This window comes from Gadus chalcogrammus, chromosome 4 (assembly GCF_026213295.1).
Source record: "Gadus chalcogrammus isolate NIFS_2021 chromosome 4, NIFS_Gcha_1.0, whole genome shotgun sequence".
Lineage (NCBI taxonomy): Eukaryota > Metazoa > Chordata > Actinopteri > Gadiformes > Gadidae > Gadus > Gadus chalcogrammus.
Genome location: NC_079415.1, coordinates 23,116,014 through 23,138,269, shown reverse-complemented (window position 1 = coordinate 23,138,269; position 22,256 = coordinate 23,116,014). Strand labels below are relative to the sequence as shown.

The window sequence follows — 22,256 nt, the reverse complement described above, 5'->3', positions numbered from 1 at the left end:
CAGGTCCGCAGGTCGATTGAAGTGCCTGTTGGATGTTTGAGAGAATCACAGAGAGTTGAGTTGGAATTCATTGCCGTTGATGAATTCATTTTTATTTTAGAGGTCTGCTTGGGATGTTGACTGGTGAATTTCTAGTTCCGATATTGGCATTTTTGAGAAAGCAGATTCTCGCACTTTTGAATAGATAAGTTTCTTGTCTGTTGGAATTCATTGCCGTTGATGAATTCATTTTTATTTTAGAGGTTTGCTTGGGATGTCGACTGGTGAATTTCTAGTTCCGATGTTGGCATTTTTGAGAAAGCAGATTCTCGCACTTTTGAATAGATAAGGTTCTTGGTTGAAGTACCGTTTGAGTTGGTATTTTGAGGAGTCTCTTGTTTGTTCGTGATCTGGTCGAGTGTGTATGTGATTAGCCATTATTTTGAAGGAATAGACTAGTTGTGCGAAGCATCGTTTGTATGAGTTCATTTAAACTGCAGATATTGGATCTGGAGGTGGGGCCAGTCTTTAATTCTGATCTTGGTGCTTTGTGGCAATCATTCTTGTTTGAAGTTCTGATTGATTCATTATACATCCGACCGTACATGTGATTAACCAAAAGGCCAGTTTCTATGCTCGGTCAACTTTTTATTTGTAATTAATTACAAACAATTCGGACATTTTCAATGTAAGATAAAGAAATTGTATGAACCGGCTTATTGTCTGTATTTAAGTCGTGTTAGGATTAAGTTACCTCGGAGGTTTTTACGACCCGGTTCATTTTTGTTGTTGTTGATTCTGTCATAAATAAATTAGGCGGACAGAGAATAGTTAATTTGTTTAAAGTAGTTGATAATCATAAATAAATTAGACGGATAGAGAATAGTTAATTTGTTGAAGTATTGAATAAATGTGTAAATCCTCTTTGACATCACCGCGCTGACTAACTGCACGTGCACGAGCAATCACACAGGGGACGAGCAGGAGCCTGCAAAGCAGGGAGGGAGACGAGCACCGGGGGGGAGTTCACGTTTGTAGCTTAGAGATAGTAAAGTATTTAAACTAACTAGTAGAATAAACTCAAATAAATTGTATTAATAAATAGTGTATTTCAGAAAAAATAAATAAGGTAATAAAGTAATAATTAAAAATGGCACCAACAGCGGTAGAAGTTTTGAGCAGAGACAATCCACTCCTCAGAAATGAGATCAAACGAATTTCTGAGAAGTGGGAGAAGCGGACAGTTAAATCAGGTACAATTTGGCCCGCAGGAGGGACTTTTGATCCAACAATGTGTAGAGACATGGAGGTAGTAATAAGGAACTACAAACCTAACAGAAGTGGTAAAAAGGCCTTGGAGAAGAGAGACAGGGAGAAGTTAGTGCTAGCTTTGTTCGAAGAGGAGGGAGAGAGGTGGCGTGCAATACAACGAGTGGCCAGGAAAATAATCACAAAGAAAGAAGAGGCTCAACCTTTGCCTCTGAAGCTTGAGCCACCGCCGTACAAAGAAACTAAGATGTATCCAATGTTAACAGGCAACTTAGAAGTTAAAGGGGAAGTCACACTAGATGAAGGAGATAATAAATGTAACACACAGGGGAGGAGGGGCGCACCCATACGCATGGACTGTTATGAGGGCCTTAGGAAAACAAGGTATGAGTGTAACAATACTGACATTTGTTGTAGTGAGGGTGAAAACGAGAATGAAGGAGAGGAGGAGGATGACATTGAGCATGTTGGTGAAGGGTCATCACAAACATGTGTGAAACACATTACTAAGAATGCTAAAAGGAAATTAAAGAAGCGGAACGAAAAGAAGGAGGAGTGGTCTAGTGGGACACAAGGGGCAGAGGAGCCTGGTTGCAGTACATCATTACCAAGCCTCACACCACTCGAGTTAGATGAGAAACTAAGGAAATCACAAAGAGGAAAAAAGGCACCCGACACCGTCACAGGAATTTTTCCTATTTTAGTCAAGGGACAACGTGTCTTCTATCATCCGTGGGGCACACAGGACTTGGAGGGAGTCATTGCTAAACTCCCTAACATACATAACGGGGCGTCTAAATGGATTAGAACATTTGAGGAACTCACAGTGGGAAAGCTAATGGCAGTGGGGGACCTGAAAGCTCTGTTGGCAAGAGTATTGGGGTTATCTAAAATGGAGTCTGTACTGAGGAATGGAGGGTTGGATATAATGGACGCAATGCTCGATGGGCTTTCACTTAATCGCTACAGAGTGGCGATGTGGGCCACACTCAGAAGGGAGTTCCCGACCCATATCGATCATAAAAACATGAGAGGTCTCCCTATCAACGACACAGAGAATCCTGCATCCTACCTCCAGACCCAAGTGGACAGATGGCGCTTGGAGACGAATGAGGATCCTGAGATCCATCCTGTGTTTTCGGTCATGTTCAGAAACTCTGTGATAGAGATTCTACCTAGCCCAGTCAAAGTTAAGCTGGATGATGTGGTTGGACTGGTTACAAATAAATCTCACAGAGACTTTTGCGATCATGTGGTTCATGCAGTGGGCAAATATCGGCAAAATGAACATAAAATACAGGAACAAAGCAAAGAGGTGCAGAGGAATCTATCTCAGCTTCAGTTTGAAGAACTCACAAGAAGAGAGAAAGAGAAGAAGAAACAGGCGGTTGTTTCCGAGTCTGTTGATACAATACTGCAAGCTGTCCAGCAGGGCACACCACAAACCCAACCTCCTCAACAGGCATTCTCCCCCCCAGTACAACAGCCTCAGAGCCAATGGTCACCCACTCCACCTGCCATAAATATACACACACATAACAATGGGAACCCAATGGGTGGGAACAAGCAGAATCACAACAAGGGGTCCCAGGGACAGTATAAAAATAATCAGCAGCAGGGGTCCCAAGGACAGAATAGAAATAATCAACAGCAGGGATTCCAAGGACAACGCAGAGGTCCTTTAATATGTTTTGGATGCAACCAGGAAGGACATATTAAGAAACATTGTTTGATTAACCCTTTTCCATCCCAGCAAGGACAGGGTAACGGTTATCAGGGGAGGCAAGATCAAGGGAACTACAACCAGGGACAACAGGGTCCCTTTATGGGTCAGGGATACTAGGGGTGCCCAGAGAATCCACAGGGGGAGGGTCAGCTTGTAGCAATCACAAAACAAGCTGATGAGGAACCAATACTGCAGGTTCTGATAAATGATAGAGGCACGCCAATGATGGCTGATACTGGAGCCACTTACACTTGCGTAGGTTCAAAATATGCCTCTCACCTCCCCATGGCAGGAAAATTCGCCAAAACTGTAGGATTCTCGGGACACACGCAGTTAATACCTATGACAGCTCCAGTAATGCTAAAACTGTACGGACGTACAGCCAAGCTACCCATCTTGGTATCAGACACTACACCGGTTAATTTGATTGGAAGAGATGCATTGTGTAAATTAGGATTGCAGATATTATGTACACCACAGGGCATAATGATTGAAACCGCAGGAACAGCATCTCAAATGACTCTATCAAAGCCTGACACTGCAAATGTATATTGGATAGGGAGAATTCAAGACCAGGTAAAAGAGACAGTGGGGAAATGGGGTAGCTACATCAAGGCTCAGATCCCAAATGCAAGGGAGTCAAGGATAGGATATCATTGCACTCTAATGTATGACCCAACACAGGACCCAGATTTGGAAAACGAATGGCAGGAGAAAGCGGCAGGAAAAGCAGCAGAGATAGAGTCACAGTACATGGTAATTGGGCCGCAAGGAGCAGCCATGATGATACAAGATGCAGATCAATCATCAGCGATAAAGAATTGGTTTAAAAACACTAACAAAGCTGCCCATGTAACATTGTTGATAAACAGGGGATTCGAAGCAAAAGATCTGGGGGAAATGATGTTTAATGAAAAACAACAAACTTGGGAAAACACAGAGAATCCGTTGGTTCTCATGTCATGTTGCGGGAAGTTTTTGAAGATTCTGTGTTATGCTCATATGACAGGAATCTTACAGGAAGTGGAGGTGGTTCAGAAAAAACGGCAGATGACAGTAGAGGAACCATGTGATAGGCGGAATGAGATGAGAAAAGAAATGTTGGCAGCCATACCCGGAAAGGTGTGGTCAAGGTTCGATACAGATGTGGGTTTAGTACATTCAGCTAACCCAGTGGTAGTCCGGACTAGACAAAATGTTAAGCTACCATGGCGAAGGCAGTTTTACATGAAACCAGCAGCAGAGATAGGAATAGCCTCTACCATAGAAGGTCTTATAACAGCGGGAGTACTAATAGAGACCAAAAGCAACTGTAACACTCCTCTGCTTCCAGTGTTAAAAGCTGACAAAGAAAAGTGGCGGTTGGTGCATGATCTACGAGCTGTAAATGATGTTGTTGAAGATATGCATGCAGAAGTTCCAAATCCACACACGCTGCTGACCAACATCCCTCCAGATGCTAAATACTTTACAGTAATTGACTTATGTGGAGCATTTTTCAGTGTGCCGCTTGCGGAGGAAAGCAGATATCTATTTGCATTCACGTATAAAGGTAAACAATACACATACACAAGGATGCCACAAGGATTCAAACATTCCCCACATTTGTTTAATCAAGTGCTGAAAAATGATTTGGAGGAATTAGAATTGCATGGAACTCTGATACAGTATGTGGATGATCTTCTGATATGTTCCCCCACAATGGAACAATGTCACGAAGACTCCATGTCTGTATTAAGGAAATTGGAAAAAGGCGGACACAAGGTGTCAGAGAAGAAATTACAATATTGTCAGACAGAGGTTGAATATCTAGGCAGGTTGGTAGCACATCAAACTAAAACCATAGCTCCTAGTCAGCTAGAAGGGATTGGTAAAGCACCCAAACCAGAAACAGTCAGACACATGATGACCTTTTTGGGGATGACAGGGTTTAGTTCAGATTGGATAGAGAACTATGCTTTAAAAACTGCGTCATTGCGAGACATCATGAAGGAGGCAGGAACAACTAACCTACAAGCTCGGTTAACATGGAATATAGATGCATCAGCGGCATTCGAAAGCATAAAACGTGAAATGCAAGGGGCTAGCACATTGGCAATTCCAGATTACACCAAGCCGTTCCTGTTGTATGTAGCGAATAGGAGTCAGGGCTATGCATCAGCAGTGTTAATGCAGGACTTGTGTGTTGGTAGGCGGAGTCAACCAATAGCATACTACAGCACAAAGTTGGATGCGGTAGCACAGGGCTACCCACCATGTTACCAAGGATTGGCTGCAGTACAATATGCCTATGACAAGGCCTCATCCATCACAATGGGGTATCCGGTGACCATTCGGACATCACAAAATCACAGAGTTGATTGAGAAAGGAAAGTTTGTGTTAACGGACACTAGGTTGTTGGATTATTTGGCATTACTAACATTTCCAGATGTAACAATAGAAAAATGTTTCACGGTGAATCCAGCAGACAGAATTCCACATGATTTTGAAGGGACACCACATGACTGTGTGGCGGATTCTCTCACTTTTACTAAACTAAGGCCCGATCTATTGTCTGAGCCCATGGATGGGGCAGAAGAGGATTTCTTTGTGGATGGATCATGTTTCAGAGATCATTTGGGTAACCATGCAGGTTTTGCAGTGGTTAGACAGAATCCGGACCACACATTCGCTGTTGTTCGTAGTTCACGGTGCGCACAGCCATGCTCGGCACAGTTGGCTGAGTTGAAGGCTCTTACAGCGGCCTGTCAAGAGGGGGCGGGTAGATCGGTGAACATCTACACAGACTCTGCATATGCGCACGGCGTATGTCATTTGTTCGGGGCAGTGTGGAAAATGAGGGGGTTTAAGAAAACTGATGGATCCCCCATATTGCATTGTAATCAGATTGTGGAATTGATGTCGGCGTTGATGCTGCCAAAACAAGTGGCGATAATCAAATGTCGAGCGCACAGAAAGGGCATTGATAATATCACGAAAGGTAATAACGCTGCAGATGAGGCTGCAAAAGTAGCTTCGGACAGCTGCAGGGCAATCCAGTCAGTATTATCCATGCCTGAGGCCGCGCCTACTGAGGACGACATTGTCCGCATGCAGGAGAAAGCTGGTGTCTATGAGCAGAACATGTGGCTGAAAAGAGGTGCTATACGCTCCCCCGCAGGGTTATGGAGAACTCATGACGGGATGATGTTGGCGCCTACGGCACTGTTGGGGTTACTCATCACTAATGCGCACGGTTTTGACCATTGCGCAAGGGGGGAGGTTTTGAGGAGAATTAGAAAACAAGGTTTTTCTTCACCATACTTGCAAACAATGATCGATTACCAGCTAAATGAGTGTGGAGTATGTGCAAAAAACAATGTAAGAAAAACAATCACTACTCCATCGGGGCACATTCCTACACCTGAAGGACCATTTAGACATTTGGTCATGGACTATGTTGACATGATTAAAAGTATAGGTGGTAAAAGGTATATGTTAGTTATCATAGACAGGTTTAGCAGATGGGTAGAAGCAGTCCCATCAAAAGACCAAAGTGCAGCTACAGTGATCAAATTTCTAACCAGAGAAGTCATGCCAAGGTTTGGAATTCCGTCAGAAATAAGTTCAGACAACTGGGCTGCTTTTATTCAGAAAACACTAAAACAAGTAATCCAGCATTTGCATGTCAAACAAAGATTAGGCTGCGTCTACCATCCTCAATCACAAGGTATGGTGGAAAGAGTGAATGGGACGCTAAAAACAAAAATTAACAAAATTTGTGCAAGTACTAAATTGAATTGGATTGATGCATTACCACTGGCACTAATGAGTTATCGCATGCAAGCTAACAGAACGACGCATCTAACCCCGCATGAAATGCTTACGGGTCGACCCATGCCTTCACCTGTCATTCGAGGGCCTCATAAAGGACCTCCATTAGAACAATTGGAAACTGAATTAAGACGTTATATGGGACAACTGACTGGCATACACAGGCTTGTTTTGCAACAGGAGAAAAGCAGAGTTCCAGAGTTGGAGGAGGAACCACCAAGGGGGGTGGAGCCGGGTGACCACGTGTATCTCAGAGTCTTCAGGAGGAAGTGGAACGAACCTAGGCGAGAAGGACCATACAAAGTCACCAGCGCAACACCAACAGCCATCCAAGTGGAAGGAAGTGCCACGTGGTATCATCTCAACCACTGCACAAAAGCTGCTCAACCCAAAGCCAGAGACGATCGTGAGGAGGAGGAGCCAGACGCAGACACACGTGGGGCTGACCAGCTGCCCCAGGACCAGATCCAGTCGAGCCAAGAGATTCAGCAACATGATGTTGCTGAAAACGGGGAGCCTGTTTCTGATCCTTTACGGGTTGTGCCAGATTTCGCTGGCACAAGCACAGACCCCGAGGAAGGATGAAACCACGGGGACAACACAAACCTGGAAGGGCCAGGAATTAGGGGGTGATAGGCCTACTGAAGAAAGCCAGAGAGGAACACAGGATAATCCGGCCCAAAATCATTCAGGACTGGTTGACAACAAAGGGAAAATTGTCTTATATGCTCAGATACCACCGCAGGACCGAATGAATGAATTTGTGTTTACTGTTATGTCGGATAACCAACCGTTATGTGCATTAACCTCCCGCCAGAATCATGTGCATAGGAAAAATTGGTGTGAAGTGAATATCCGATTTAATCCAATGAAATGGTGTTTAACAGTAACGTCTGGAAAAGCATGGGACTATAAAAGAAAGTATGAATTAAATATGAGAGAACATATATTTTTTAAAACAGTATCAAACAGAACGTTCAATTTTACATTAGAAGCAGACGACCCTTGTGTAATCAAAGATCAACCTCCAGTTGGGGATAATGTGAAGACTAACGAAACTTCTGATATCAGGGAGTTAGCACACCCTTCAGTCACTGATATAACTTCTGTTAAAGAGGCAACCACAATACTAGCAACCACTAACATAACTCCAATTAGAGAAATAACAACAGTCATGAGTGATCAAATACAACTAACAACAAATGGTACAGCAGCAACTGCTCAGAGTCAAATACAACTAACAACAATACTAGCCAAAGTAGAGGTGACCACTTTGGCTAGTATGAAAATGTCTAAAGAGGATAATATAGTAACAGTGGCAACCGCAATATCAATGGTAAATTCAGAAACTATGGCGACAAGGATCTTAACATCGACCTCAATGTCTCTTGAAGAGACTCTTGTAGAACAGACAACTGTTCGAGAGGGTAATAAAACTAAAAAAACTTGGTCGCTGCTCGACAGCTAGGACCCTAAAACAATTTAAACCTGATCCCAGTGGCCTCATCAGCGTCAAAACCTCTGACCAACTGTTTAGACAGGCCAAAGCAAATAGGTGGTATAAATGGGTCGAATTTACTGGAAAACAAATAGAGGCCGACAGCTGTTATTTGTGCAGCAAAAATCGTCAGGATGCAATGTATGTCGTAAATACTAAATATGATTTTGAATTTTGCTTAGAAGAACGGACGCAGCAGGAGCATGATATAGAGGTCAATTTAAATAGAACACGAACAGAGGGTACTCCATATCAGAAAAAGTACGTTATATGTTCAATGAAATGTTTTCTGCTGTTAGGATCGAGTCAACATAACAAATATCTTGAAGATAAATATGACGGAATGCCATGGAATATAATCATGAAAAGATGCCGAGAATTTGACATAACCCTATCACAAGAAATAGGCGAAGTAACACGACCGAAACAAACCAATTTTCAAATTGAAGAAGGCTTAGAATGCTTTCAAAATGACGAAGGAAACAAAAATGCCAGCGATGTAGGTAGTATACCAGAGGAACAATGTAGCATAATTTGGAATGTCACCCTATTCGATATAAACGGGAAACGATTGTTATATCAATCACCTGCGATTAAAAATGTTCAGCTTTTACCAGGCTCTCAGCAGAAGTCTAGAGAGAACTACATGTCAATACTATGGAGTGATGGAGCATTCGTGAGCCAGGACAGAGTGGTGGCAGATCAGTTTTGGCTTTGCGGTAATAACATTATTCGTCCCGTACTTGCTAAAATGTGGAGAGGACGATGCGCAAAAGTCCAAGTGGTTACGGAGATTGCAATACTACCATCAATAAAAGATGTTGTCGATAACTTACAAACAGATAACCTAAACAGGCGGAAGAGAGCATACGAGGCAGACGAGAACATAAAAATTGATAAAATAGGACAACCCAGGGGAATACCCGATAAATTTAAGGCACGAAGTGAAGTAGCAGCGGGATTTGAGGCACTACTGCCAGCAATCGGAATTGCTAAAAATGCGGAATGGATTAATTATATATTTTACAACCAACAGAGGTTCATTAACTACACAGATGATGCATTATCTGCATTGGGCGAGCAGCTGACAGCCACAAGCGCTGTGGCTTGGCAGAACAGACAGGCTTTAGATTGGCTTCTAGCAGAAAGGGGGGGAGTTTGTGATCTTATTGGTGAAATGTGTTGTACCTTCATCCCAAATAATACTGCCCCAGATGGATCATTCACACTTGCAATGAACAATTTAAAACGTTTAAGAAAAGAGTTAAAGGAAAACGCAGGTCATGATCAGGGAATGTTTGGATGGCTTGAAACAAAGTTTGGGATGTGGGGAATGATGTTCGCAAAGATAGGGGTAGTGCTCCTAATAGTACTAACAGTGATGGGTCTGATCTTCTGCTGCTGCATTCCCATAGTCAGATCCGTAATAGCATCCAGGCTTTCTAAAGAGATGGCCCTCATGGTGACTGGCATAGAGGAGTCGGGGGAGTGGGAGAGGATGCTTTATGGGGAGATAGATTGGAATGAAACTAGTGAGGAGACCGGAATGTGAGAATCGGACAACGGAAGGAGGTCCTATTTTCTTAACTGGTGACCTCTCCATGGGAAACACAACCATTTCAGACAGTTTGAACAAATGGACATTGGACTAATGGGTTTCAGGGCTGGTGGCTGCAAACAGGAGCAACAACCACAATGCCCTAACCCCCCACGTTTATATAGTATACCGGTACATGACGATAATCAGAGCTATCCAAATCTATGCAGGCTTGTTGACAATCTTAGTTTTTATTTATTTTTATTTTTGATTTCTATTGTTTACTTATTTTTTGAAATGTCATTTTTTGAGTTTCATATTTTTATGCCATATATTCTGAAATGCTAATTTTCAATGCATGCTGAAAATACTATGTTATGTGTGAATTCTAGTTTGTATTCTACATTTGATAGATCTTTTTGCCTTAAACAGGTTTAAAATCCTGAGAATCATGCAGGTTGAGATTCCTGAACATGCTTAAAGGTTTTTAATGACGATCAAATGTAGTGCAAAATATAGCCTAAACGACTGTTATGTTTTTGTTGTGATCTTATCTTACAAAAAAGGGGGGATGTGTGGTAGAAATTACTGATTATATTCTATGATAAACTGTGATTATTATGAGGTATTTTATGCTTAATAGTGGAAAACACACGGTGCCTAGGTGTCTGGGTTTAGAACAGATGGAGCCCCCCTAAAAAGGAGCAGGGCTATCTTTGCAGACCATTTGTTGTCTATTTTCTGACCATTCAGGTTAAAGTGGATTTATGACTGAATGGAGGCAGACACCTCAAGGAGAAGCTGTTCTGTTTGTGTGTATAAAAAGACGCCGCAGTTTGTGAACGGGAGTGACTTTGCAAACCCACTCAGGCTGTTGTCGTTGTGGTTTTTCTGCACGATAAAGTCTTTTGTCAATTCTTGCTCCGGACCCCTCGTTTTCATTTTACTCTCTCTCTTGAATTAGTCTAAGTGTTTTATATCTCGGTTAATCTTCAATAAATACTTTGGAGAACAGCAAGAACAGCTCTTCCTGGACCAGGTATGTTATTAAATTATTGATCAACACAGGGTATTCTACGGTGGCCCTGGAGTGCAAAACACAACAGCAATTCCCACAACACACCCTCATCCTGATTGGGTGCACTGTTGGTCATTTACAATGCTTAATACAACGTCGGCTATGGCAGTTTCTTAATTTGCAGTGAAGGGGAACGGTATATTATTTTATTTGGGTTATTTGGGTTGGGTTCGAGTTGGAGGGCTCAGGCCAAGAATGTCAAGCATCTCCACCGCCGGATTTGTAGCAACGTTAAAGACAATTGCTACCAGCCCACTCCAGCACCGAGTTTCGGTTTTGCCCAGTGTACCCAGGTGTTGGCGGAGTGTCAGGGAAGCTGTTGAGGAACACATCGAGTGCAGGCTTGAAGGTAGTCAAGGTTGTGAGGGACTTGATGTTAGGAGGCACCACGTTGTACAGAGCTGATGCACGAGAGGCGAAGGAGTTGAATCTCAGGGTGTTGATGCTGCTGTGCTTAGAGTTGCCCAGTGGTCTAATACAGGTAGTACCGTGTCTGGAGGTTTCCCGGAAGATGAGATTGACGTTATTTGGGAGGATGTCATGTTCAATCTTCCAGACAAGGATGATGGTGTATCTTTCCCTCCGTCGCTGCAGGGAGTACAGCGTGAGGCGTCGGAGGCGATCCCAGTAGCTGAGATCACGAAGGCCCTGTATCTTGGCAGTGAAAGATCTTTGGACTGCTTCGATTTGAATGATGTCGCGCTGCAGGTGGGGCGACCAGAGCGGGCAGCAGTATTCGAGATGCGAGCGGACAAAGGATTTGTAAAGGAGCATCATCGTGCTAACATCCCTGGTGATAAAGGTCCGCAAGATCCAGCCAGCCATGCTGTTGGCCTTAGTTGCTTTCGTGGCGATGTGAGTTCGCCAGGTGAGGTTGGTGTCGATATAGACACCCAGGTCTTTGACGTCGTCAGACCCTTGGAGTGGCTGGCCTGATGGTAGGGTATACGGCAGTTTCAGGTCCAAGATTTTGCCGTGATGGAGAAGCTGGAACTTTTCTTGATTTAGTTCCATGTTGTTGATATCGGCCCACTCGACAACTGAAAGGAGGTCCTCTTGGAGAAGAAGTCTGTCGACATGAGAGGATATATCTTTGTGGAGCTTTGAGTCGTCTGCAAACACTTTGATTTTACTGTGTTTGACTGCGCCAAAGATATCGTTGATGTATATGAGGAATAGTAAGGGACCAAGAACTGTACCCTGAGGAACTCCGCTGACGACGTCAATGATGGATGACATGACTCCGTCAACTGTGACGTACTGTTTCCTGCCCGTCAGGAAGCTAGCAATCCAGTTGTAGAGCTTACCTTGGATACCGAAAGATTTCAGCTTTTTCAGCAGGATTTTGTGGTCCACTTTGTCAAAAGCCTTGCTGAAGTCGAGGTACATCACGTCTGCGTTTTTATCAGCGCAAAGATCGCACATGATATCTTCTGTGTGGTGGAGTAGTTGCGTGAGGCAGTTCTTACCCTTCTGGAACCCGTGCTGATTAGGGTTAATGAGGTTGTTCGTCTCAATGAAGCTGACCATCTTTTTGCGGGCGATGCGCTCAAAAAGTTTGATAAGGTGTGAGGTAAGAGAGACCGGTCTATAGTTTGCTGCTATAGCCTTGCTACCTTTTTTGAATATAGGCGCAATACTCTGTGTCCGGAACACGCCTGCAACATCTGCAGTGTCGAGGGATCGTCTCCAGAGGTGGAGGATGGGGAGGGATAGTGCATCTTTGCACTCGTGGAGAAGAACAGCAGGGAACTTGTCCGGGCCCGGGGCTGAGTGGATCCCGATATCTTTGATTGCCTCCAGCACATCATCTTGAGTTAGAGTAATGTCTGTCAAAGACTCGTCCGTCTGCTGATGTAGCTTGATGTTGTTAGTTTCCACATTGTTTGGGTTGCTAAAAGCTCGTTTGTACTGTTGTTGGAGGATGTCGCCCATTCGGGCTGGATCGGATTCAAGCTTGTTGTCGCCATCAACGAGGGGACCAACAGAAGATCTGAAATTAGCCGATTTCTTAGCAAAGGTAAAGAAGGCTTTAGGGTTCTTTTTTATCTTGCTAATAGCTGCTTCTTCCTGGAGAAGGCGCTCCCTCTTGATGTTATCCTTCAGAAGAAGTTCGATGGTTGCGCGTTCTTTGTTGAGCTGCTCGAGCCTAGTGTTGTTCCTTGGAGTTCTAGAACAATATTTTATGGCGTTGATGTGGCCATTTAGGCGGCGTTTTTTTCGGAGGAGTTGCCTTCTAGGTCTTGGGATGGAGGATTTCGCAGAAGCTTCCATACCCCGCGTATGGGAGGGGGCATGTTTGCAGCAGATGTTAGCTACTGTGTCTTCAAAGAGTTTCCAGGCAGTGTCCTGGTCGTTTCTTGTATCAGTGACGTTAGACCAGTCCATGCTCTGGAATTCGGAGTTGATGGCTCCCCAGTCAGCCGAATTGAAGTTAATGTCGTCCAGGGGGCATGAGGGAGTGAAGACGGGTCTTTCAGGAGTCTGCGATGAAGGGAGGAGGTCAGGATGGAGGAGGACACAGTTGACGAAGTCATGATCGGACAGTTCTGTCTTCGCTACGGTTGTGCTGTGGACAGAATCCCTGTTGTTGGAGAAAACGAGGTCCAGTATGTTGCTGTTGCGAGTTGGCTCGTCTATCAACTGAAGTAGGAAGTGTTCTTCCATGAAGGCGATGAGGGAGAGTGCAGTCTGCCTGTCTGACAGCAGGATGCTACACCCGGGATCAACCGAGGAAGTTCTCCAGTTGACAAAAGGGAGGTTGAAATCACCCGCTATGTGGAGTTCAGGGGTAGATCCCACTTCATCAATGAAGTGATGGAGGATAACCAAACATTCATCGAATTTGTCGAAAGGTGACAGGGGTGGACGATAAATCCCAGCGATGATCATGTCGAGTTCCTTACTGTAGACGCAAGCAATTTCACAATAGGAGTTGGAGAAAACCCTACTTTTCTCAACCGTGATCGAATTGTGTAGGTAGATGGCAGCCCCACCTCTCACACGGTTTACTCTATCTGCCCGGTAGCAAGAGTAGCCGAAGATGTGCACTTCTGCATCCAGATGATAGGGCTTGAGGTGGGTTTCCGTCAGTATGAAGAACGGAGTGTGGATGGGGTTGATGTCGATCGACTCCTGAAGGGCTTTGATCTTCCAATGCTGGTTACGAATTCCAGGGTCCATTCCCTGGATGTTGAGGAGGAAGGTGTTGGTGATCGGAGGGGGTTTCTTCACATTTGAGGACGAGGCAGTTGTTGAGTTGGAGGACAGTACTGCCTGTGCTGGAATTGTAGCTGAGGGAACATCTGGGGAGAGGGGTGATATTGGGAAGCTGCTAGCTGTTGATGATGGAAGAGTTGGAGGCTCTGTAGAGAAGACTGCATCATCGAGGAGAGCTCCCTGGAGAAATCGGATTTCATCTGAGAAAGATGCTTCAGAAAATCCTCTTTATCTTGCTCTTTTTCAGACTTGGAGAAGCTGACTGATCGTTGGCGGTTGGATCCACTGCCTGGAGGAACATCCATAGATGCACTATCAGCTCGGCTTCTAGGCGCACTGTTGTCAGCACGAGGGTTGCTGTTTCTGGAGCTAGCGGTGGATGGTTTCCTGGATTGCGAGTCCCTTCCAGCCTGTTGTTGTTGGTGTGTTAGTTTGCTGTTGTTGTGGGCGGGCTTCTTCTGGGAGTTCTTGGATTTCTTAAGGGTTTCTTCACTTGTAATAGTCCCCTTGATGTGAACTTCTTTGCAAACCTTGCTGACGCAAACACCAGTTGCAAGGGCGTTTTGACAGAGTATCGGGTGGAAGTACCGGCATTTACTCTTGTCTTTGTTACAGCCCCGTTTCCCCCCGGGGCCGTTGCTCTGGTAGCTGGAGCACCAGGGAGGGTGGTAGGACTGGCACTGTTTGCCGGAGATACCATGCGGGCACTCGTTCTTGAGAAGGAGAGGACATACTTCTTTGGAGCGATCGTAGTAGTTCTTCTTGGTGAGGGGTTGCTGCTGAGGACGGGGAGTATTGGCGTCAGAGTCGCTAGGGTCCGTATTGGCAACCTTTACCTCAATGGATGGGTTGGAAGAAGACACATCCACAGCAGGAGTTGGAGGGGGAGGGAGGTGCTTAGGAGGGATGGGAGAGCCGAGGCAGGAGGGGCATACGAACACAACACCTGCTTCAGTATCCAGCACTACATCGTTGTAGCAGCCAAGATGGGCTGGTTGGTGGCAGAAGAAGCAGCTTATATTACTTCCTGCGTTGGCAGAGTGGAAAGGAGAGTAATCGTCGCTGCACTTCAGGCACTTCCCCTCACGGCATCGGTGGATGAAAGTAACGATATCGATAGCGATTGCCTCCTTCACAGTAGACTTGGAGGTGGAGAGGTATAGTGCGGGGGCAGGGAAGTCCTTGGAGAGGGAGCACAGGAGTTGTGCAGCAGACTTCAGGTGGGGGAGCTTGATACTCCCGGAGCCACCGAGAAGTTTGACGTTCGTCTCAAACGGCTCGGTGGGCACGTAGGTGTCGAAAAGTGCCTTGGTGTCCGAGTCCGTGGTCAGAGTCTTAATCTTGCCGATGAAAAGCTCCTCGCTAGTGAAATTCACCATGGTGCAGGGACAACTAGCCTTTTGCAAAAAGACTATACTATCACTAGGATTAATTAATTAACTGGGATTAAATAGGGATTAATTAATTAATTCAGCTGCACGTCGGAGCTTCGCGCGACCAGGACACGTCAACGCGGAAGTCAACGCGGAAGTCAACGCACACACGTTGTGTGCGTTGATAGACAAGCCTTTTGCAAAAAGGCTTGTCTTGTCAGCTAGCCTTTTGCAAATAGACTATACTATCACTAGGATTAATTAACTGAGATTAAATAGGGATTAATTAACTCAGCTACACGTCGGAGCTTCGCGCGATCAGGACACGTCAACCTCGTCAACGGTAGGCTACATAAGTGTTGCAGAGTAGGCTAGGCTAGTTGCAGTGTCAAAGAAAATGGACGGAAAGTTATTAATTCACTGCAAATGAAGAAACTGCCGTTGCCGACGTTGTATTAAGCATTGTAAATGACAGACAGTGGACCAATGTCAGTGGACCAATGTGTACCTACCCTTTCCGTTGTGATGAAATGCTGGTGTGTTGCGTGAATTGCTGGTGTGTTTTGCACTTCAGGGCCACCGTAGTATTCACATGGTTACACATCCTCTCATCTCATGCCAGGACATGGATCAGTTCATGCACGGCTTGTGGTGATGTGTTGTGCTGTGTGAAAGAACATCAACATGTGATCTGTTGAATGTTTGAGGGTGCCTTCACATGTCTGTGCTTTGTAGATAGTTTTGTAAATGGATGATTGAAAATTTAGAAATTAAAGTTCTCCACTCCACATCTGCTGTCCTCTTCTCATCTCCTGTTCTCATTTCGTCTCAACTTCTATTCTCCTCATCTCCTGTCCTCCTCTCCTCTGCTCTTATATTCTCCTCCTCATCCCTTCTTCTCACCACTCGTCTCTATTGCATTATGGGAAATGGGGATGCACCATTTGTGAAATTTGGGCCAATGCCAATGTTTAAAATAACAATGTACTACATTTGACTAAGAACTTAAATGTATATGAATATGCCGTGTTCTTTTTGGAAAAAGTCTGCCGAGTCAGGATCGCTTTAACTCACTTTATTTAGCAAAGGTTTGGACTAGCATACTATGAAGCAAAAGGAGGAGAATTGTACAAACACGCGTGGAGATACACTTAGTAGGGCATTCAAAAGGATGCTTTACCTGGAGCGTTCTAACCCTCTGGGCTATGGGTTGTAACTTTAATACTGGGCAGGCGTGGACTTAGTTATGTGCTCTGATTGGCTAAGCATGGTGCTGAACTCCCGCCTCTCTGGATGTTGTATGTGTCTCTATGCTGCTCCCTTGTGGCTATGTGTTGGCATTACAATTTGTTATGTGGCCCTGAACTTCTGAGTTCGCCGAACACCTGGGCCGCTCGTATCTGTAGAATTGATACGTGAATGAATGGCTTCATTCCGGATCCCTCCTTGGGATGGTAACGAGACCTCTCTAGTCGCATGCAAGGACATATGTGGCCTGTTGGTATGAATGTGTGAAAATACGTAACAAATAGCATATTGTTAATACACTAAATATGCAAATTTATTTTTTAGATGGAGGACCAATGTGAGGGACACATGGACCACACCATGAAGGTGATTGTTACCCATGAGCCCACGAGTGAGGAGGATCAAGTGTCCAATGTGATTGAGGGCAACAAAGTCCTGACCAGGTGTGGGAACCGCAGCCGGGCTTGTATGCTTTTGATGGGGTTGACACACACACACACACACACAGCACTGAGTTGTATTTATATATCTTTATTTTTTTGCAAAAAGGTTTAAATGTTCTATTATGTATGGTTGGTTATTCAGAAACCAGCCTGGCTGCAGAAACACCCACATTCACAGCTGCAAAGTGACCCAGGTGTACACACACACACAAACACACACACACACACACACACACACACACACACACACATACTCACACACACTTACACACAACGACGCACTGAGTTGTATTTATGTATCTTTTTTTTTGAGCTAACGGGTTTACTGAGTTCGGAAAAAAAAACTGAGTTCGATAAAAAATATATATGCATATATATTATTGTTTGAATATGTTTTGTGATTCTCTTGAATATTCTTCAATATACTTTTGATCATTTGGTTGATTTCATCAATAAACAAGTTGATTTCATCAATACTGTGTCTGCTGTGTCTGAAAATAACTTCAAGTAAATCTAACCTTCCCTGAATAGGTAATAGTTAATTAGTCATATTAGCTAATTATTACTAATGATAAAGTAGATTAATAATGGCTAACAATCTTGAGTTAATATTACTAAATTATTTTGAGTAATTTGTATTGAATAATCTTAGGTAAACTTTACCTAATTTCTTTTGGTATTTCATAGCTTTTCAATGTAGGTAGTCTTTACTCAAAATATCGGATTGAAATTTACCCAACCAAAGTAGATGCAAATTGTTACCTTAGATAAATTGGGTCAATTCTATAGGTTGTTTTTTACAGTGTGTCAACTTTTTTTTTTACTCAGAAAATTAACATTTATATTGAACATGAGACAAAGTACTGCAACTCGGGTAATTCCAACACAATAAATGAACAAATAAATACACATAAATACCTCAAAATATTCAAAGTGCAAAATGTCAATGCATGAACAGTTAATCAATGAATAATCTAGTAACTAGTGATTCCCTTTTGTGTGTATTGCACAGAGTATGTGAATGATTTGATGGACATGATCATGGAGAAGGTCTTTGTCGACTCAGCATCCTACAGAGCTGAGATTCTGAGGATAAACATCCCGCCGGAACTGTCTTCAGAATAAGAGCATCCAGACAAGGAGGAGGTCATCGCCAGCTACGTCTCCAGATTTAATCAAGGGAGGGTGGTTTGAAGCCTCCGTATCTTCCATGGGCGTCCGGAAATTCCCGGTGTATGCGAAGAACCACGCATGTTGGGATAACAACCCGTATCTTCCGCCCAAGGAAGCCCCAGTACCAGCTCACAAAATTTCTGTAGGCTAAATACCTGTAACAACTGTGAAAATGTAACATTGTTAGTCAACAGGTTCTACAATGTCAACATCTGTGTTCAAATTTTCGCATTGAATTCAGTGAATTCTTCACTTATACTGTATTTAGATGCACAAATATTCATGACTGAGTTCAATAAATATTTATTGTATCTGTACAATGTTTTATGTGAATTAATGCGTAATATGCAGTATCTGCTTATGAAAAAATTGGCTATGTTAAAATATGATGTGAAATTGTGGCTTTGGCTGACTTTATTTCGTTTATTGTGTATGAACAGTCAAGTAGGTTATTATATGTAAAACTCACTGCTCTATCCCCTGTAGTCGCAAAGGACCGTAGTCAGCTCTCTAGATGTTGCATGCGTTCTGCAGCGAGAACACATTTAGACAAACCGGTTCTAAACCTGGATGGTCTATCATGCAGGGAGGCCTTTCATCCAGCTGTTCCAGCCGTCTTGTAACCTATTATGGATAACATGAGGTGAGTATCTGCAGTGGCATGTTATCAGAAATCATGCACTGCAAACAAGTGTAGGTAAGGGTTAGGTAGCTGCTAATGTTACCTGAGGCACCTCCTGACAGCATAAGTTCTCCGGCTCTGACTGCATTGTGGCACAATTTCCACATGTGCACCTATACAAATAAATCATGCATGCATAATGCTAAATAAATAAACCTGGCATACCAGAATTTGCAACCACGTCTGAGATTGGTGCGTGCTCCAGATGGACACATTTTCCTAGCCTGAGTTGAATGTCCAGTAGCGCTAGACATTCTCAAGATTACAACACAAACACATCTGGTTTACATAATTTCACGTTTTGTGAAATAGAATATAGTTATAACTAGTGTAAATTCAATAGGCTTACTATATAATCGCCTAGCTTTTAAAGATGGCTACTAGATACTTGTATTTAATTCATTTGCACTATTAACATGACATATTTACCAAAAGCACCTTACCATGCATACTGATACACGGCTGGCCCCCGCAAGCATCTGATACAAGCGTATGAACCCAACGCAGACTATTCATAATATTCGAATGAATACGGAAGAGGCAGTGCATGAAGTATCCTATTGATTAGACAGCGATTCAGACACTGTCAGAGTGTGAGGAGAGTTGACGGACAAGATGGCGGTTGACCTAGTTTCAAAGTTTATAGGCCTACCGTGTATACTCGGTAATACGGTTGTTGACGCAAGTGTATTACTCGGTGTGAAAATGTCCACATCGTGGCAACCCTAATGTCTTCTATATATCTAGTGCCAGCAGTTAGCGTCAAACGTATACGGGAAAATCAGACAATGACGTTGAAAAGTTCCTTAAAAAATAGAAAGTTTTTCTATGACTAACCATTCAGAAGCATCCTGCTGAATTCTCGGAGTCTGGGGTTCTGCAGGAGCCTCCTCTCCTTCTTCAGGATCCAATTCAGGTTCTAACATATAGGGTTGAACCACTGAAGCTGCCATGTCCCCTACTTTCACATGCTACGCTGCACTCTCTCCATAACCATGGTATCAGTTTGTTAGAAGGGCGTGTCCAAATGCAATGAGCAGGGTGCCTCATTTGCATTGAAGCTACACCCCCCTGAAACAGCGCATTCTGAAAGGGACTGAACCAGAGGGAATAGCGGTAGGCGAGATTTTCGTTCCTAAAAGTTATTTTAAGCAGCTTCAAAAACACGTTAAAAAACAGCTTCAAAAACACGTTTTTGGAACCTAAAATGCTATGTTTACTTGCTGTGAAAATAGCATAATATGTCACCTTTAAGTAAAAATAATTTCCAAAACACTTTTTTTTGTCAAAGTTGCATAGGCGGAATAGATAAAAATTTGATTTTTGTGTTATTATGCCTGCCTCATTACATATCAGAACAAGGGTAACCTTTCATTTGAGACCGAGACAAGTTTGGGTTCATGTGTAGTAAACCTTTTGTTTACAGTATGCATTTTGGGTAGCCAAAGGTCTTTTTTGGAGACTCCAAAAGGACCCTGACCAAAACCAATGGACATATTACATAAAAGGAGCTGGAGACTTCATCTTTCATGCTTTGATCTGCTTTTACACACAGCATGACCTATGGCTAGGGCTCAGCAGTGTTTCCAAGGGACATGGAGTTACCCAGGGTACTACAATCAGCTTGGTTTTAGAGGTGTCTGTAACCGGCTGGAAGGAAAAACAATATTGTAGCCTTCCCAGCACTGTGTCAGTACATGATACAATTATTCTGATAATGTCATACAATTCTACAGGTTCTCAGTTTTCCAAAGAGACCAAGCATGTGATTAGAGGTCATACTATGAAGGAGCAGTGCTCTCTAGAGTAGGCGCAGTGCAAAAACTAAACAATGGCCCGAAGACTAAGTGGTTAAGATGTTATCTATATCTTTTTTAAATAAAAGGTTTTTGTACAAGACACTGTTTTGGTTTGGATTATTTATAATATAATGGAAAGTGATTGCAGAAAACCTGTACATTAGCATGTTTCCCTACGGAGGCTGACTTCGGTAATGTAAGCGATAAATACAAAGTTAAAATAAAAGTGGATGAATAAATAAAAACAAAAAGCAAAAATCACTTCATTACTTTCCACACAAATTCTCTTCACCAAAATATACCAGATTGCTTCTTTGACATGTTCAAATCACAAAAAATTATTTAAAGGAAAGTAATTGTCCACCCTTTTAAATGAGTATTTATCCAAAAGACAATGAAAATGTTGAGTGGCGAGGTGACGGCAGGTGCATTCTGGGAGCTCCAGATGAAGGGGCCACATTGGGCCCCTCTGCTTGTCAATTGGAAACCAATGGCAACGTCGCCACCAACAACATCACTGATCAGGAGGATGAATTCTGGGCTTCTTTTCTTATTTTTCTGTCGCCACGGCAATGCGACGAATCACGCAGGCAGGAAAATAGATTATCATCCGCTGTCGTTGTAGATCAAGGAGGACTCCCGTCTCTTTCCTAACACGTCTTTTATCCAGAAAAACACAACAGTAAATGAAAAGGAAAGTTGGCCTGCTCTCTGAGATGTATGTAATATATCTCTGGTTTGCTTGTAGAATATGAAACATTGTTGTGTCAACTGAAGAGGGATTCAAATTATGTGGTCGTTCACCCCCTATAGCGGCCAATTGTGGTTTAAGCTCTAGGAGCTGGTCGGGGAAACCAAGCCACCATTTACCACCAAGATTTAGAGCAAGCGTGAGGCTATTGATTGCGAACAAGCAAAGCCTTGCAGCTAAGTGGAACCTCCGTCCCCGCAGCACGATGTGAGGTGCTGCTGGAGACTGAACCAGAGGTGGGAGGGGAGGGGAGGGTAGGGGAGAGGTGGGTGGGTATGGGAGGGTATCGTGTAGCGGCATAGTCAGCCTCTGTAGGGAACCGTGCTAATGTACATGTTTTCTGCATGCCTGGCAGTCAAATCTATTGGTTTGACTGGAAACCTCTATGCTTTATGTGTTTGCATGTGTCTGTGTCGCTCTAGGAGTGTGACTATGTGCCACTTTGTATGTTTGTGTGTATGTCTGCTATAATGTATGTGTTTGTGTATGTCTATGCGAGTGAGTGTTTAGTTATGGTTAGCGTCTCTGGTCCAGTCAATGGGTCAGGTCCGGTCGCCGACCTCTTCATCCCCCAAGAACTCTGCTCGGATCATCTCCTGCGTCAGACACACGCCTGGCTCCTCTGTACTGTGAAATACACACACACACATACACACACACACATACA

At 43.6% G+C, this 22,256-nt stretch overlaps 1 protein-coding gene and 1 long non-coding RNA gene across 2 annotated transcripts in view; both read right to left on the bottom strand.

Moving 5' to 3' along the window:
• Window positions 1-17,876: 17,876 nt before the first annotated feature.
• LOC130381713 (uncharacterized) lies at window positions 17,877-20,025 on the bottom strand. The gene is made up of 4 exons (XR_008895453.1): window positions 19,877-20,025; window positions 19,083-19,152; window positions 18,827-18,981; window positions 17,877-18,521 (listed from the first exon to the last, which is right to left on the bottom strand). It is a non-coding gene; the product is annotated as an uncharacterized LOC130381713 (long non-coding RNA).
• Window positions 20,026-20,929: 904 nt separating this feature from the next.
• Window positions 20,930-22,256, bottom strand: part of cfap221 (cilia and flagella associated protein 221) — a 180,193-nt gene continuing 178,866 nt past the window's right edge. Inside the window, exon 30 of the mRNA XM_056588744.1 lies at window positions 20,930-22,216. Within this exon, the coding sequence (XP_056444719.1) occupies window positions 22,132-22,216 (85 nt within the window). The 3' untranslated portion in view covers window positions 20,930-22,131. The remainder of the gene's footprint in view (window positions 22,217-22,256) is intronic.